This window comes from Drosophila rhopaloa, unplaced genomic scaffold (genome assembly GCF_018152115.1).
Source record: "Drosophila rhopaloa isolate 14029-0021.01 unplaced genomic scaffold, ASM1815211v1 contig_2, whole genome shotgun sequence".
NCBI lineage: Eukaryota > Metazoa > Arthropoda > Insecta > Diptera > Drosophilidae > Drosophila > Drosophila rhopaloa.
Window position 1 is genome coordinate 25,320,853 of NW_025335083.1, and position 15,548 is coordinate 25,336,400.

Genomic DNA, 15,548 nt, shown 5'->3' on the forward strand with positions numbered 1-15,548 from the left:
TAGTCTCTCAGTTTTAAAGATATCGAATTGAAACTTTGCACACACCCTTCTTTCCTTTGCACGCAGTATATAAGTCGGAACGGCCGGGATCGGCCGACTATATCCTATAGCTGCCATATAACTGATTGATCGGAAATGCCATAACTCTGCTGTTTGTTAAGTTAGGAAGTTGGAATTTTATATGGGTATTATATTTGGCCAATCAATCCGACATACCAAATTTCATAAGGATCGGCCGACTATATCCTATAGCTGCTATATAACTGATTGATCGGAAATGCCATAACTTTGGTGTTTGTAAAGTTGGAAAGTTGGGATTTTCTATGGGTTTTATATTTGGCCAATTAATCCGACCTACCAAATTTCATAAGGATCGGCCGACTATATCTTATAGCTGCCATATAACTGATTGATCGGAAATGCCATAACTTTGGTGTTTGTTAAGTTAGGAAGTTGGGATTTTCTATGGGTTTTATTTTTGCCCAATCAATCCGACATATTAAATTTCATAAGGATCGGCCGACTATATTCTATAGCTGCCATATACATAACTGAATGATTGGAAATGCCATAACTTTGGTGTTTTTAAAGTTAGGAAGTTGGGATTTTTTATGAGTATTAAGAATGCATCATATGAATAATTTTGGAGAATATAATTTACAGAGTATTCTGCAAGGGTATATCAACTTCGGCTCCGCCCGAAGTTAGCTTTCCTTTCTTGTTTTTCTTTCATTTTACAAAAGATTTTCAAAAAGTAGGTATGTAATCTTAATCTTAACGGTGGTTTCACTAAAGTTGTTCACAAAATATTATTAAGTAGAATTTAACTCGTTCTAAACCTTCTACAAAATTCTCAGTAGTATTGAATTTCAAACTTAGTTTTACTTTAAGATAAATAAATAAAATTAAACTATTTTGTAGCTTTTATATTGAAAATTCTTTTCACTTTAAAAACCTAAAGGAGAGGTCAGGGAAATTAAAGTAAAAACAAGAAAACCACAGCAGCCTCTGTTTCATTCTGATTTCGAGTTCGTGCCTCCATTAATGTTTTTCCCCTTTTGTTTCTGTTTAATTGTGAGATAAAACTTACCGATAATGAGCAGCATTATGGTCGACATGTTTGACTGTGTTGTTGCTGATGAATTTTCCGTTTTCAGCCTATATTTTTTTTTTCGTCCGGCTCTTTGGGTGGCAGATTGGTATTTACAGAAACATTAATCCGCTAAAGAGGCAACGGTTTGACAGTCACTGGAGTCGGCGACCCGCACAAATTGCATTTTAATGTCGCAATGGCAATGCAATTTTGATGATTGTCCCGAGACACATATCGGTTTTTGTTTCTGCGGTTTGCGTTTTTGTGTTTTTAATTTCGGTTTCAATTTGTTGTCAATGCCTGCTTAAAGGCTCACTCGAGAATTGATTTTGTAGCGATGATGAAATGCCTTTTGAAATATTTAAGCACTCGAGATGCCTGGACACTGTAATTAAATGTTTCAATTAAATTAAATGCGACACACACACACAAAAGCTCATGCAAAATGCACATGGAAGGCGCCTAGAAGTAGGCAATGAATATTTAAAGCCTCAGACATTTCAATTTGCGCTTCCAAAGGCCATGCCCAGGCATTAAATTAACATATTTCCCAAATAATAATAATTTCCAGGAGTAGAAGTGGATCCCGCAAATGGAATTGTGCCAGTCAGTTGGCTTTTCTACACATGTAAACTGTGCTGCTAATGTCTTATTCATGTTTACACTGCCCGGCGACTTATGAGCGGCCAGCATGTCAGTCAAAGAGCTGGAAAACGGCCCATCGTTTGCGTGCTCAAAACTTATTAGGCTTCATCCCCCCGAAAACCCCATTCCATCCCATCCTATGCCCAGGTGAGATGACTCCGCCGGAATGGTTGATTGGCCCTCTTTTGGCCAAGCCTCGGCAATTGCCGGCCCATTTATTTAAACCGAAGCTGGGCGGACACAAAGCCAGAGCGTTTCACTGCCCAATTGTTAAATGAAACCTCCTGCGTTATTTCGCTTTAAATGCTGAGTAATTATGAGGTATAAATGGTTCGTGCATATTTTTATTTTCAGCCCTAGTCTAAAACTGGATCTTTAGAAGTGACTTGACTCATACATTTTTAAATTTATATGACAATCTACGTTCAAATCCTAAACTATCAAATTTTGATAACACTGCGGAGCTCTTCGTTATTTTAGTTTTTTAATTTAGTGACAAGCTATAGGTTTGCAAAGCTGTTTTAAGAAAACTAAATTATGCAAAGGAATTATTCTTAAATAAAACAAAAAAACTTTTATTTCATCTTTCTTAAAATGTTTTCTGTTTTTTTTTTTAGTTATTAAGTTAAAAAGAGTTTTAACTGTTTTTATAAAACAGGAACCAAAATGTAGTTAAAATCGTTTTCCAAGCCTGTTCAAATATGCTTTTAACACAAAACTAAACACAAATTTTGTATCTAAACCTTTTTTAAAATTATATAAAGCTTTAAGATCAAAGTAATAATAACGACAATGCAAGTCACTTATTTCACTCATACACTCAATTTCACTTTTTTATTTATTAAATTTGGATTTCCATTTTTTCTACCAAATTGTTTTTTTATATTTACTCAAGCTGAAATAAAAGTCTTTGAACAACAACAGTATTGGTTTTCTTTTACAAAACGTTTCTTTATCAATTTAATTATCACAGAACTATTTAAATGACATTTATTGGTTGTTGGTCTTTTTAAATGCACGAATGTCTCAATCAATTTAAATATTTTATTTTGCCACAATGTCAGATACCAATAAAATTACTTTTTGCAATTGCTCTGATTTTATTTGATTCAAGTGAAGCTCTTTATATTATTGGAGTAACTTTCATCAACTCATAACTCAACAAATTTAACGATGTGAGTCCTTGACATAACTCATAACTCGCTTATGCATTGCCAGAAACTTTAAGCTAAGCCACTTTCAACGACATCAAAATACCAGCGGCCATAACAATGGCCGAAAAAAAGCACAAGAAATGCTAAGAAAGCCCCGAAATCAGCTGTCACAATGGAATAATAAAAATAATTTATTTGCATTTTATTTGCACAGCCTGGGAGTCTGGAAGTCTGGGTCTGACTTGGTTTCTAGGACCAAAGACCAAGGACCAAGGACAACAAGTTGCTGACACACAAACGGAACGGACGCAAAAAAAGAGGAAATTATACGGATTTGACAGATGAGCGAAGGTAAGTGGAGCACAACTTTCGCAGCGGCTTTAAATTGAGCACAAATTGTTTGTCACTGTTTGTTGGCTCCTTTGGGTTTTTCTCGCATTTTATTTTATTTTTTTTTCTATTTTTGCTGCACTAGTTTTGGCCCAGTTTCTGGCTTTTTGGCGGCATGAATATTCATGGTGGAGAGGGGCGTGCAAGGTCACGGCAAAAAGGGGGCAACAGTTGCACTTGAGTGCCATTTGTCGAAAGAGTTGCCCGGCAATTTGCATAATTACAAACGCACATGTAAGCGAAACGCGGTTTCCGCCTGTCCGCAATTTCCACTGCAACGTTTTTCTTGCACTCGCGTTTCTTCGGCTTTTCCAATTTTTTGTATTTATTTCTAGGACTCTCCGTTCGGTTCTCCCCGACTTTTCCGAGTTTTCCGCTTTGCCGCCCGTGGCCGCAGAACGCTTCTTACCAACTAAATGCAATTTCAGTTTTGTTCAAGCTTAAGAACGAAGTTTGATATGACGAAGTGAGATACGAGTACAGTGAGCTTCGGGTGCCGCGAACGAATCGAAAGGCCAGGTCGTGAATTTTGGTTGTTGAATATCATTCGAGGCGACTGCGCGGAGAGAAAGGCTTCGCAACATGTTGCCAAGGGAGAGAAAGTTTGTTCAGGGAAAGTTTGAGAGTGAGTTAAAGCCGCTTCAGGACTTTTGTGGTAGGTTAGGGACTTTAGAAAAGGGACTCGAAAACGCGGACCACAAGTTGCCCTAGGGCTGAGTTTTTTGAAGTAGTTCAATATTTATTCACACAATATATTTTTAATATTCCAAAAAAGTATGAATAACTAACACTAAAATATAATTCAGTAATAACAGTATTTTTTATGGTATTAAACAAGGTTTTGAATATTTTTGTTTTTGTATAATTTAATTAAAATTTTTATAACACATCTTTACATTTCTATTTGTGTACATTTCTATAGTTTTTTATTAAGCCGTTTTTTCTTCTTATTTTTTTATATTTTATTTTATTGTTTTGTATATTTAAATGCCAATTTAATTTGCTTTGCCACAGATGTTACAATGCATGTGCTAAACTTGTATATCTACATTTAATTGTCCTGCTTTATAACAAAACAAATCAATTAAAATGCTTTTAATTGCTTTATGTTTTGTTATCATTTCATTTTGTCCATTTAAATCGACTCTTAATTGCCTATATGTGCTTCACAAATCAGTTACCCTGAAAAATTAAATAAAAATCAATTTAACTGTTAATTATTCTCTGTTCTACTGATAAATTCAAATCTCATAAATAAAACGTTTAGGCTGACAAAGAAAACTATTAAGCTAAACGGGATAAACTAAATGTTCCAATGTTTTGGTTATTAAACTTTGCTTATATCTTTAATTTAGCTATTCACTTATAATAACTAAATATTTATTTTTCTCTGAACTTATAAGTTTTCTCTCTACATTTTCGTTTATTTATGTTTTGGGGTCAGTCGAAGTATTTTGTTTATGAGCATAAACACACACGAAGCAGAGTCCACGAAATTTTGTTTTGGGCCTTTATCGTTAAGACTCGGGTTTAGCCAAGTTTTTGCCCCAATCCCGGCTAACTTTCCCAGAGAGAAACTGTTCCATTACCATTCGTACCCCTCTCTGTTCAAAATACTCTTCTTTGACTTTCTTTTGGCGACTTTCTCTCTTTTGGCAACATGTTGATTAGTTGCATTTGCTAGTGCATTCGTTTTTTATCCTTAAGTGAATCAACAGTTGGGCCTGACTAGGGCAGACTGAGGGTACTATAAGCTCTTGATTTTATAATATTTTTACATACCATTTACTTCCTAAGAACCCCCTAGATTACTGGAATTACATATGGAAGCCAACTATACTTTCAGGCCCCTCTGAGTATTTTGAGCAATCAACAAAAGTGACTCCCATTCAACTTCAGAAAAAATGTTCAGAGTAGTTTATGTCCCATCCTTTCCAGGATTAACATTTCGACCCCCTAACCCCCTGTTCGCCTAACCCCCTGTTCGCCAAACCCCCCTTTTGAATGTGTCGTGGCACATAAAAAATATTTGCAAACTGAATGTGGCAAGTTTTACGCAAAAATGAAAAAAATATATACTGCCACAAAGGTTGTGCCAACACCTCAGCACAGAAAATACACACACAGATACACAAAAGTTGTTAAAAAGTCCAAATAAATTTGTTTCACCGAAAGAGATAGATATATAGAGAGTGAACGGGAGGGCGGATGCGAAGACGTCGCACAAATGTTTGACATAAATTTATGCGTTTTGTGTGTTGCCCACGAAAACTCCTCAACTTTGCTTGTAGATCAGGTTAGGTGGTACATTTGAGTTTGAGTTGCGGAGGGGGTTGGAAAATTGTGCAGAGGGGTTTCAAGGTTTGGGGCAGACAGTCATGGTTGAAGCGGGCAAACTAAAGTGTATTTCAAAATTGAGTTGTCATAAAAGCATTCAAGAGCAGTCGCATTCAAGGTTCGAGGAGACCACAGTGAAAAATCTTTAGGAACTATAAAAATTATGAAATAGCTGAAAAGACAGCTTAGTTTTGTGTACAATCAAAAAATCCGACAGAAACTCGAATGAGGCTTAAAAATATTTTTGTTTATTATATTAAAAAAATCAATTCCAGCTGAAATTTACAAGAAAAAAAATTATACCATTATTATTTTACAGATTATATTTTGTAATACAAAAGTTAATTTTAAAATTACTCGATTTACTCGCTATCTACTGTAGTTGACAGTAGCTCGTAGACAATATTTTATTGCCATGCCAAATCCAAAAATTCCCATCTTCCCTGGAACAGGGGCTACCTGAACCACTCCTAACTTGTCTACAACTTTGGACTTAACCCCAACCACCCACTCAATACTTTCACCACGCAACACCCATTCAGAGTGCAAACTTTTTTCGATTTAAATAAAAAGCCAGCAATACGACAACACTTTGAACTTTGATAGAGGTCTATAAAAAAAGTTTATAAAAAAATGCATAAAAATATGTCAGCACTTTTCGAACCGTTTTCCGTCAAAGACCTAAAGCTTCTTAGTATCATATAGTTGTGTATAACATTTTTATGACTATAAATTTGTATAATCAAAAGGCTAGGTTGTCGCCAGGTAAAGTCGTCAATATACAAATGTTATGAATTCGTCTAGGCTTTTGATTTAAATTTTGTAAGGGACCTTTAACTACAACTTTAAACGTTTATATTTATCTTACAACATATTTGTTTTTTTGATAATGATAGAAATAAATCCCTTACAGCTAATAAATCAAAATAAAAAAAGAATGAAATTAGAAATAATATGAAATTAGAAATGTATTTTCCATATTTTTTGACTTCTTATAAGCAGTCTAGATTTTACTCTACTTGGGGATAAGTATCTTGATAATTTTCATATCCATTCCCTTATTTAAGGCATTTTCCAGCGCATTTTCCTTACGCCTGAGCAAAAGTTAGCCTCCTTCTTTGGTTGTGTTTTTTTTTTACATCCCTGCGGAAAATGTTGCAGGAAATGCAGCTGCCGAACCGGCGGCGGTTTAAACATTTTTAATTAATTTACATGACAGCAGCTGCTTGGCATGTGATGCACGTAAGATGCGTGGGCGCATTTTCCAGGCAGGAAATGGGGCGTGGCAGCGGGGGAAATTAAGCGACGGGGAAACTGATGAGAGGTGCAGATGGAAATAAAATTGTAGCGAAATACTTTTGGTTGCAGCTGCAACAGCAACTACAGTTAATCAAATGTGAAATGACATGAACACAACACTGGGAAATGGGGCGCAAAAGGGGGCGTGGCACGTAAATCAGAGCAGACGCGCCCACTTTTACCCCAAGCGACCAATTCGCACTTAATTGCTTAAACAAAAGCGACGCCTTTTCCTTTTTCCATCATACTATTGAGCAATTATGCAGTCGGAGAAACAGTGCCTTTGAGAAAGTCTGGTATACGGGAAGAAAAAATAGTAGTCGAAGTTATTAAAATATATAATTTTATCAAATTATGTATGAAAAAAAAAATTAAAAGTAGACTCTATTATTATGAATATTTAACCCTCACATTGAATTCCTTAATAATATAATACTTTTAAATACTTTGAAAATTAAAAAATAAAATTTCGAATTGTTATAAAAAACCTCTTCAGAAAAAATAAAGAAATATTTAATCCTTGAAAATTAATGTACGTAACATTTTTTCCTCTGCCTACAAAATGAACCAAAACTTTTAGGCAGCTTTAGAGAAATGAACGGGAAAGCAAACGAAACGTGGAAAATGTGTTAATATATTCAAGGAGGCCTCATCATCAGCGTCGTCAACGTTTTGTGTTAACCATATAATTTATGCGCGTTTTAATTTCATTTGGTGCCTAACAAGTGCCACGCCCACCTCAGGAGCTCCGCCGGTAATAGGTTAATGAAATCGGAGAAAGGGGAGAATATGTTATTTTGACACCTTCAAGGTTGCGCCCATCTCAAGGAATCAGGAATCAATGGTAGGGTAGGGAATGAAAGGACAAATTAACCTGAACTAAGGGAATTTAAGAAAGTTCGAAATAGGGACACTCTTTCAAGGGCTAATATATTCATATATCTTATTATAAAGAGTTTCATCAAACACAAAGATTATTACGACCTTTTAAATTTAGCTTATTTAAGGTACACATGACATTTTGAATGCGTATAATTGCACTATAAATTTGTTAGCTGTTTGCAAAACTCAACTTAAATCGTAATATATTTAATGCTCAAATAGAACATTTTCCCTTCGCTTCCTGCGTCGAATATCACCTCGATTTGTTATCCTTAACACCAAATCCTTTTTGCATATTGTTTTGTTATTCTTGCACCCCCGTTTTCATTATTTAACACATTTCAAAATTCACAATTCAAAACGTGTTAATTAGCAAGCGGCGAAAAGGGGCGGAAGTGGGTAGAAGTTCTTTCTCCGCAAATGTGTTAATGACTGGGTGAACGGGGCCACGCCCCCACGTCCTCCCTACGCGCCTTTAATTTCCGCGCCGCCTTCTTGAGTTCTGGATGTCAATAAAATTAGCATTTGCCTTTTGTTTTTGTTTTGCTGTCGCACAAATTAAACTGTTTCGAGGGCGTGTCCACATTACGCAACTAAATATTCATGCGAACGAAATTCCAGAGGCCTCGTTTCCCGAGCTTTCCTATCAAGCCTTCCCTCAATTGACGCCTTGAGCAAAAGGAAAACTCTCCTTCCCCGGGGAGCAGTCATAACTATCAAATTACCCAAGGATATGTGTTTGGGGGGCAGTCATATAAGCCCCAATTCTTGACGGGTAGTCTAGTAGTTAAACGCAACTGTAGAGGTAGCGTTTTAAATATTTTATTGTAATTAAGACGCGAAATTTCTCCCCAAACGAACAGTGCTAAATTTAACAGCACATGTTCCACGGGAAAAAGTTATTGCACTATTCCACTGCAATTGAAAATTACATTTGAAAACATATAGACATTAATTATCAATTTGCTTTCAAATATTTCACTTCAATTAATAATTCAATTAATAAATAATATTTAGTATACTTTAGTAGCTAAAAAATAATTGATAAACAATTATTATGAATAAATACTTTCGTGATATTGTCTAATTATTTTTTTAGAGTTTTGAAACTCCAAGGAGCAAACTCTGCTCACTTACCCCATTCTTTTGAGCCCAATTTCCCTGCCCCTTTACCATTTTCCCAGACTCATTGTGGAAATGCAGCATGAAAAAAGGAAAATGCCTTAACGAACATGCCTTTTGTTCTCTTGGGCTGATTTACAGCCGCAAGTTTTGCCCGCTCCTTAACCCCTGTGCCACAACCCCGTCGTTGGGCAGTTAACATTTGCTTGATGCACTCCTTAACACTTTGTTGCCGTTAATTATGCAACAGCCCCCGTCTGCAGATGTTTCCTCTTGCTCGGATTTTTTCTACGGCCTTTCCTGCCATCTGCAGGCTGGCAAAACTAAATGGAAACTGTCAAATGAACCGCAATTGTAATTGTGTTCACAGAGTTTACTCTTCGGGTTGTTTTGCCTAAAAACTCTCTCGGCTACGAAATGATGTGTGCCATGGCGAAAACTTTCACCTTTTACCTGTTAATGACGTGGCACACGGCACGTGAAGGTGCACAGGAAAAAACTGTTTTGAAAAATATTAAAATCTTTATCAAAATAGTCTTATTATACTCAGGTATTGCAGCTGGCTTAACTTTACCAAGACCACCACCAAAAAAACTAAATATTAAAATATTGTTTGACCTGCCAACATCAAACTTTGAATAGCAATTTTTTCTAACAGTGTAGAGAAAGAGACGACAAAGACAACAAGCTGCCTGCCACCAAATCTGCAGCCAAATCCTTAGCCAAATCCTCAACCAACTGCTTTTTGTCGTGTGCTGCAGTTTGTTTTTGGGCAAAACTTTCGAGAAAAAATCGGTGAACAACTAAAACTTTAATTAAAAGTGGAAAATGTATTATTAAAACCAGAAATAAAGAGTAGAGTAAATGGATCACTTAAGTAAGATTGAGAAAGCGAGTGTGGGAATACTTGAGTAAAGAGAACCATTGAAATATTCATAATGCTTCATCAGTGGATAAAAAAATGTTTTTTTTTGGATTTAAATTGTATACAATTTTATAATTACAATATAAGCCTCTTAAGCAATCATTGGTAGCCATCAAGCTGGGTTTTAAAGTGTTTCCCATTCCCATTTCCAGGAGACATCAGCCTGTCGAGCCCCTTGCACGAATACACGATGCAACTGCAATGTGCATTTATTCAACTGTAAATCAATAAATTTTAATTAAAATTGCAGCCATACGCAGTGACCCAACGACCCAATCAGCCAGGCCAATTGTCCTGTCCTCTCGTTCTGTTACCCTCGCCCCGTCCCTTTCCCCAGCGGATGTATCTGTCTCACTTGCTGATAAATGAAACATCAAAATTTTGGATGGGCTGCTTTTAACTAAAATTGTCCTGGAAGCGATGGCCAAAAGCTCATAATGCGAATTTCCGTTTCCGCTAAGCGTCGTTCAGCATATAATTTGGCATTTGACAAGGTCAATCCCCTTTTCCCGCTCATCCCTTGATAATTTCGTTATGCATTTCGATTTTGGCAATTGCCAAATTGTGATTTTCGATTTGTAGTTGGAGAATTTCGATTCGTGATTCGTGATTTGTGTGTTTGGCGTTTCGGTTGTTTCGGGCAAAACAATATTACGCATACGACATGATGGCCCTGACAACAGCACCCCCACATCTACCCCTTTTCCGATCCCGCAGGCGATGAAACCACCACCAGCTACACTCACATTTCCTTTTCCACAATTTTGAGATTAATCTGCGTCAAACGCAGCTTTATTATACGCGAATATTTTGCAGGGATTAAGGGTATATTGTATTTTAAGCCACCGAGGCTTGCCAAAAAATAAAACTTCTTTGAATATTGTAAGTATATTTTTTTTTAAATATATAAACTGATTCAACAAAAAAAGTATATTTATTTATAAACTTGTAGAGATATAGGAGCTTTTAGTATATTTTGGCATGCTTAATAAAATCTTGCGTATATTTTGGCCTTTTAAAAAATATTCGTAGCAAAATTAAATGTTTGGAGAACCAAGAAGTTATAGAAAACTATAACAAAATTTGGCGGAAGTAGAAAACACAGGTATCTGAAGTCCTAGCCCTTATTTATCACTCCCATTGGTTTTGAGATATTATATGGCATTTTGCTGTTTAAATTGCTTTTTGCCTCTCTTGTTTTAGTTATTTTCTTGTCGTTTCTGATTTTAGTTTTTATGTTTTTCATTTTAACCATAACTTATCGTCAAATTATTGAACTAATGAAGTGGGCTTTTTGTGTCGTTGCTGTTTTTGCTGTTTCAGTTCTGGTCCCGAGATTATTTCGAATTTATGCAGGAATGAAATGCATCGCCCTTCCTCGGCTTACCCATAAATCTTGCCACGAACAGCGTTATAACATATACACCATCGCACACCCTTGTACTGGCAACAAATCATCTAAATGCGAGGAGGTTGCTTGAGGTGTTTCGATTGTGATTTGAGTGGCGATTGAGAGTGTGGTCGGGAAATGTAAATGGGTTTTTGATTGAGGGAACTTGAGCTGAGGAAAGTGGAGAGGAAGCCCTCCAGTTTTGAGGTGTAACCCAAAACCCAAGTGTGCAAGTAGTTTGAAGGACAGACAGGACTCGATACTTATCTTTTCTTTTAACACAAATCACTAGGTGTTTAAAATAGCTATAGGCTGTGATTAAAATATGTGCTCTGAAATAGAATACTGAAAATAGAAAATAAATTTAAATTTAAATTTCTATAGATTCATTTTAGTTCAGTTTAGTACCTGAGCTTTATATATCAACATACGATTGCAAGTAACTTTTAACTCCCATCTCGTTTACAAAAGCCCTTAGAAAAGGCATTGCTGCTCATAACCAGGCAAAGTTTTCCGTAACCCACACACATATGTGAATTTCAGTGACGAATTGTAATACAAATGAGCCAAAAGAGGAGAGAAGGCGACCCCCATTTTCCACCTCCCATGGTTTTCCCTGTTTCCCGGCACGTCGTTTAGTGCAACAACTTAATTTGCATATCAGCGCCGCCAAATTGCAAGCGGCATGCAATGAAAATGGAAAATTGTTTTGCAGGCTGTGGAAAACTCATGCGCATGCAAAGGCGAACACACTTCATCAATTTGCCAATAAACTTGTGAGTACTTGGCGCAATAGTTGCCAACATTTCAATCAGGCCAAACACTCCGCTCGGCTATGGTTTTGATATTTCCCACTGCCATTTCCCCAGAATTTTCCTATTTTCCGCCCACCATCCACACTACTTGTGCGAACTTTTTGAGTCAGCGCAAAAATTTTATGCACATGGCATAAAATCGAAATCAAAGTTGTTGCTGATTTGGCGCAAAATTAACAGGCAAAGCAGGCGCTTAGCTGTCAGCTCCTCAGAGTTTTCCTTGCTTTCCCCACCACTCATTTTCCCAGCAGGTCCTTCGTCCTTTTCATTGGGGCAATTAAAGCGAGGAACCACTGGTCTTGAGGAGGCCTTGAGTCGCGCGTCTTGTCTCAAATTAAATTTGCATTTCAAATTCCGTTTTTGTTGACATCCGGGAAACGAATAGCAGTTTGTTGGCGGGGAGTTTCGCAAATCAAAGCGTTTAGTTTGGACAAATCCCAGGGCAGCAAAATATCTGGGCAAAAAAAGGAAAACAGGGAACTTGAATGAGCAGGTGCCTGCCTGCATATAAATCAAAATAATTTCGTTTGGGTGCTGTAATTTCACAAGAAGAGAAATGGGTACAGCAAATATGTCCACAGAGAAAAACAAAGTAAAGTTGTTGGAACCATTTTTATAGTGCTAGTCAGGCTTTTTTTAACTATCTAAAATTGTAATTTACCCCATGGAAAGCTTAACAACTCTTAGAGAAAGCTATAGTAAATAAAACGTGGAAATTCTTCTATATAATATTTATTTGTTCTAAAAGCTTTCTGTTGTAGTGAAATAACTTAAAAAAATTCATTATTTTTGTTATAAAAATCTAAATCTCATTATTTGTTTTGCTACAGTTTGCTGCTTATTTTTTGTATCTCAGTGTAAAACAAGTTGTCGAACGGGAGGAAAATAATGAAAAGGACAAATGAAGTGAAATTTAAATGATTGCATACTCGGAGGCGTTTGTTGAACCACTTATTTTCACCTAATTGCACACTCGAGTGGACAGACGATGCTTTTTCCACTTGGCTGCTTGGCCAAAAATAAGGGCGGGGAAACCCCCAAGTGGGGGCGTGGCCAGGAGTTGGTCACTTCGTGTTACGCAACAAAGTCATAAAATATTTGCCAAACATTTTGTGTCCAACTTTTTATTCTTCCGATTTGGGGTGAACCTTTTCCCTCCGCAAATGCTTAGCCAATATTTTTGGGGGCGTGTTTATTGGGACATGGGAAAGCATTTATGCCATTTGTGAGCATTTGTTGTGTTTGCGACAATAAGTGAAAACCAATTATAAAGCGGCACAAGAAAGTGAAAGCCGGAAATTACCAGGAGTGTCAAAAGGACCAAGAGAAAGGAAATGTATAGGTGTGTGTGTGGGGCTTTCTGCGGTTAAGGGGGTGCAAACCGCAGGCAGCTCATTAAAGGCACAACTTTTCACTCTCGTCATCTTTCGCTTTATTTTTGTTTCTTTCGGTTAATTCTTGCGCCGGGCGAACAGAAACAAATTTCATGCAAATGGAAATGGAAAATGCAAATTAACAAGTTCCTTAGTGGCCTTGTGGGCGGGAGGGGGCGATGGGTGTTGCACTGCAAGGACTGTAAAACTGTAAGAGTTTTCAATTAAAAGTTGAGAAGAATGCGAGCATCAGTGCTTCTGAAACAACGGCGTCGACATACATTTATAAACATTTCATCTCTTCAAGGCATGAAAAAACAGTTTGGTAATTTAAAAACTATTTTGTTTATTAATGAATAGCTTAAGCCAATATTTTCTTTCTTTTAAATTGAAAATATGTCAGTCTTAGGTCTTGTGGTAAGTGTGTTTATAATAATTTAACTATTTAAAAGGATGAAGAGTAAAAAAAATATGGATTTCTATTCCAATTAATATTAGAACTTAATAGTAGTATTAATCAACTAAGTAAAATATTGTTTAAGTTTTAAAAGGACTTTATAAGTTCAGCTTAGTGTGCAGTATACCACAAGACTTTACTAAAACCTGCCAAGCCATCTCACCTTCAGCAGATTTTTGGCTCCTCGACTTCTGTTTTATAAATCTATCAATCATAAACTCACAGCCAATGCCTTATATCTGAAGCTCAATAAAATGTTCTCGAAAATGCTCGGAAAACTTTTTAGCTCACCCCCAAAAACACTTTCCAGATACGAGTATTGCCATGACATGTCGACAAAAGCAATGATTCCTTTTGGGGTAACCCATTTCTGCACCGCCCGATTTCCCAACTTCCCCGATTTTCCCGCCAACTCTTGTTACGCGTTTTCCCAGCCGCGCTTGCATGTCATGACATGAGCAGGAAATGCGTTTTCTGACGCCGCCGCTGAAGATGCCTGAATTGGTGGCCTCGTAAAGGAGGTGGTGGTGCACTGAAATAATAAATTCATAGTAAAATCCAAATTGTACTTTTGGCATGTAGAAATTTAATACTAAAATAGCACATCCAGACAATACAATATTTACTAAAACAACATTTTTGGAATATAAAGAGGCTTAATTATGCTTAATTATGTTCAAACAAATATTCAATATATACTAAAATTTGTATTTATTAGCATAGCTTATTAAACTGATACTTTTCTCTGATTTAAACTTCTAAGCAAATTAATTATTGTTATTTTAAATGTTCTTAATGCAAATAATAATTGTTTAAGTGAGGCATCTCACATTGCCCAAAACTATTCTTTTAAATCTTAATTTTTCTTATTCGATAAGAGAAAATTTTGCGTCCTTTGCCTCGTTTTTATCTTAAATTACAATGATATGCAGTTTTTTTCAGTTCAGGTTCACGGTTTGCGAAATTTCGAATAGCTGCTGTTCTTGGTTTCTCGGTTAGGTTTACGGTTACGGTTTTTTGGCTATGCCGTGTGCCTGGTTCCGTTCCTTGTGCACCAAGCGCAGCGCCATAAATATTTAAATTGCGCGATGCCGCCGCCACCGCTAAAAACCACCGGCACCCCCAGAACCACCGGCACCACCCTCTGCCCACAGCCCACTTTCGCCACGCCCCCTTACCCCCTTACGCCTGTCTTGCATGTTGCTTGCCGGCTTTATTTTTTGACAGTTATCGATTCGATGGCGCTGCCTCAGTTTCAGATTCAGATTCAGCTCCCGATTCCAAACCCCAATTTTCTGATTCTGATGCCGTCTTGACTCGGAGTCGGAGACATTTTATCTTGCCAGGACGCAGGACTCGCTTGCAATTCATTTCCTAAAATATGCATAAGCAGTAGCAGGCGAAGAGTTAAAAAATACATGTGCAAATTTTAAGATGGAAACGCGACGCATTTAATACTCTTCAAAAGTGATGCCTTTATCAAAAATGGTTTTCCTTTTCATTTTTCTTCTCATTGTAAAAAATGTTTGACTAATACCAAATATTTTCCTTTTTAATTTATTTAAAAAATAACTTTGCACTGTAAAAAACTAATTGGCTAGTTGGGATTCCCTTACATAACCAAGTGCTCGCTGCCCAATTGCAGTGAATATATTGCAAGGTATGC

General features: G+C 36.7%; 1 protein-coding gene across 3 annotated transcripts in view; it reads right to left on the minus strand.

Moving 5' to 3' along the window:
* LOC108037380 (hemicentin-2) overlaps window positions 1-3,671 on the minus strand; it is a 108,062-nt gene extending 104,391 nt beyond the window's left edge. For all 3 annotated transcript variants that reach the window (XM_044460247.1, XM_044460248.1, XM_017113937.2), the window contains exons 1-2: window positions 3,515-3,671; window positions 1,091-1,478 (exon numbers count right to left, since the gene is read on the minus strand). In XM_044460247.1, the coding sequence (XP_044316182.1) occupies window positions 1,091-1,118 (28 nt within the window). In that variant the 5' untranslated portion in view covers window positions 1,119-1,478; window positions 3,515-3,671. The remainder of the gene's footprint in view (window positions 1-1,090; window positions 1,479-3,514) is intronic.
* Between the last annotated feature and the right edge of the window lie 11,877 nt (window positions 3,672-15,548).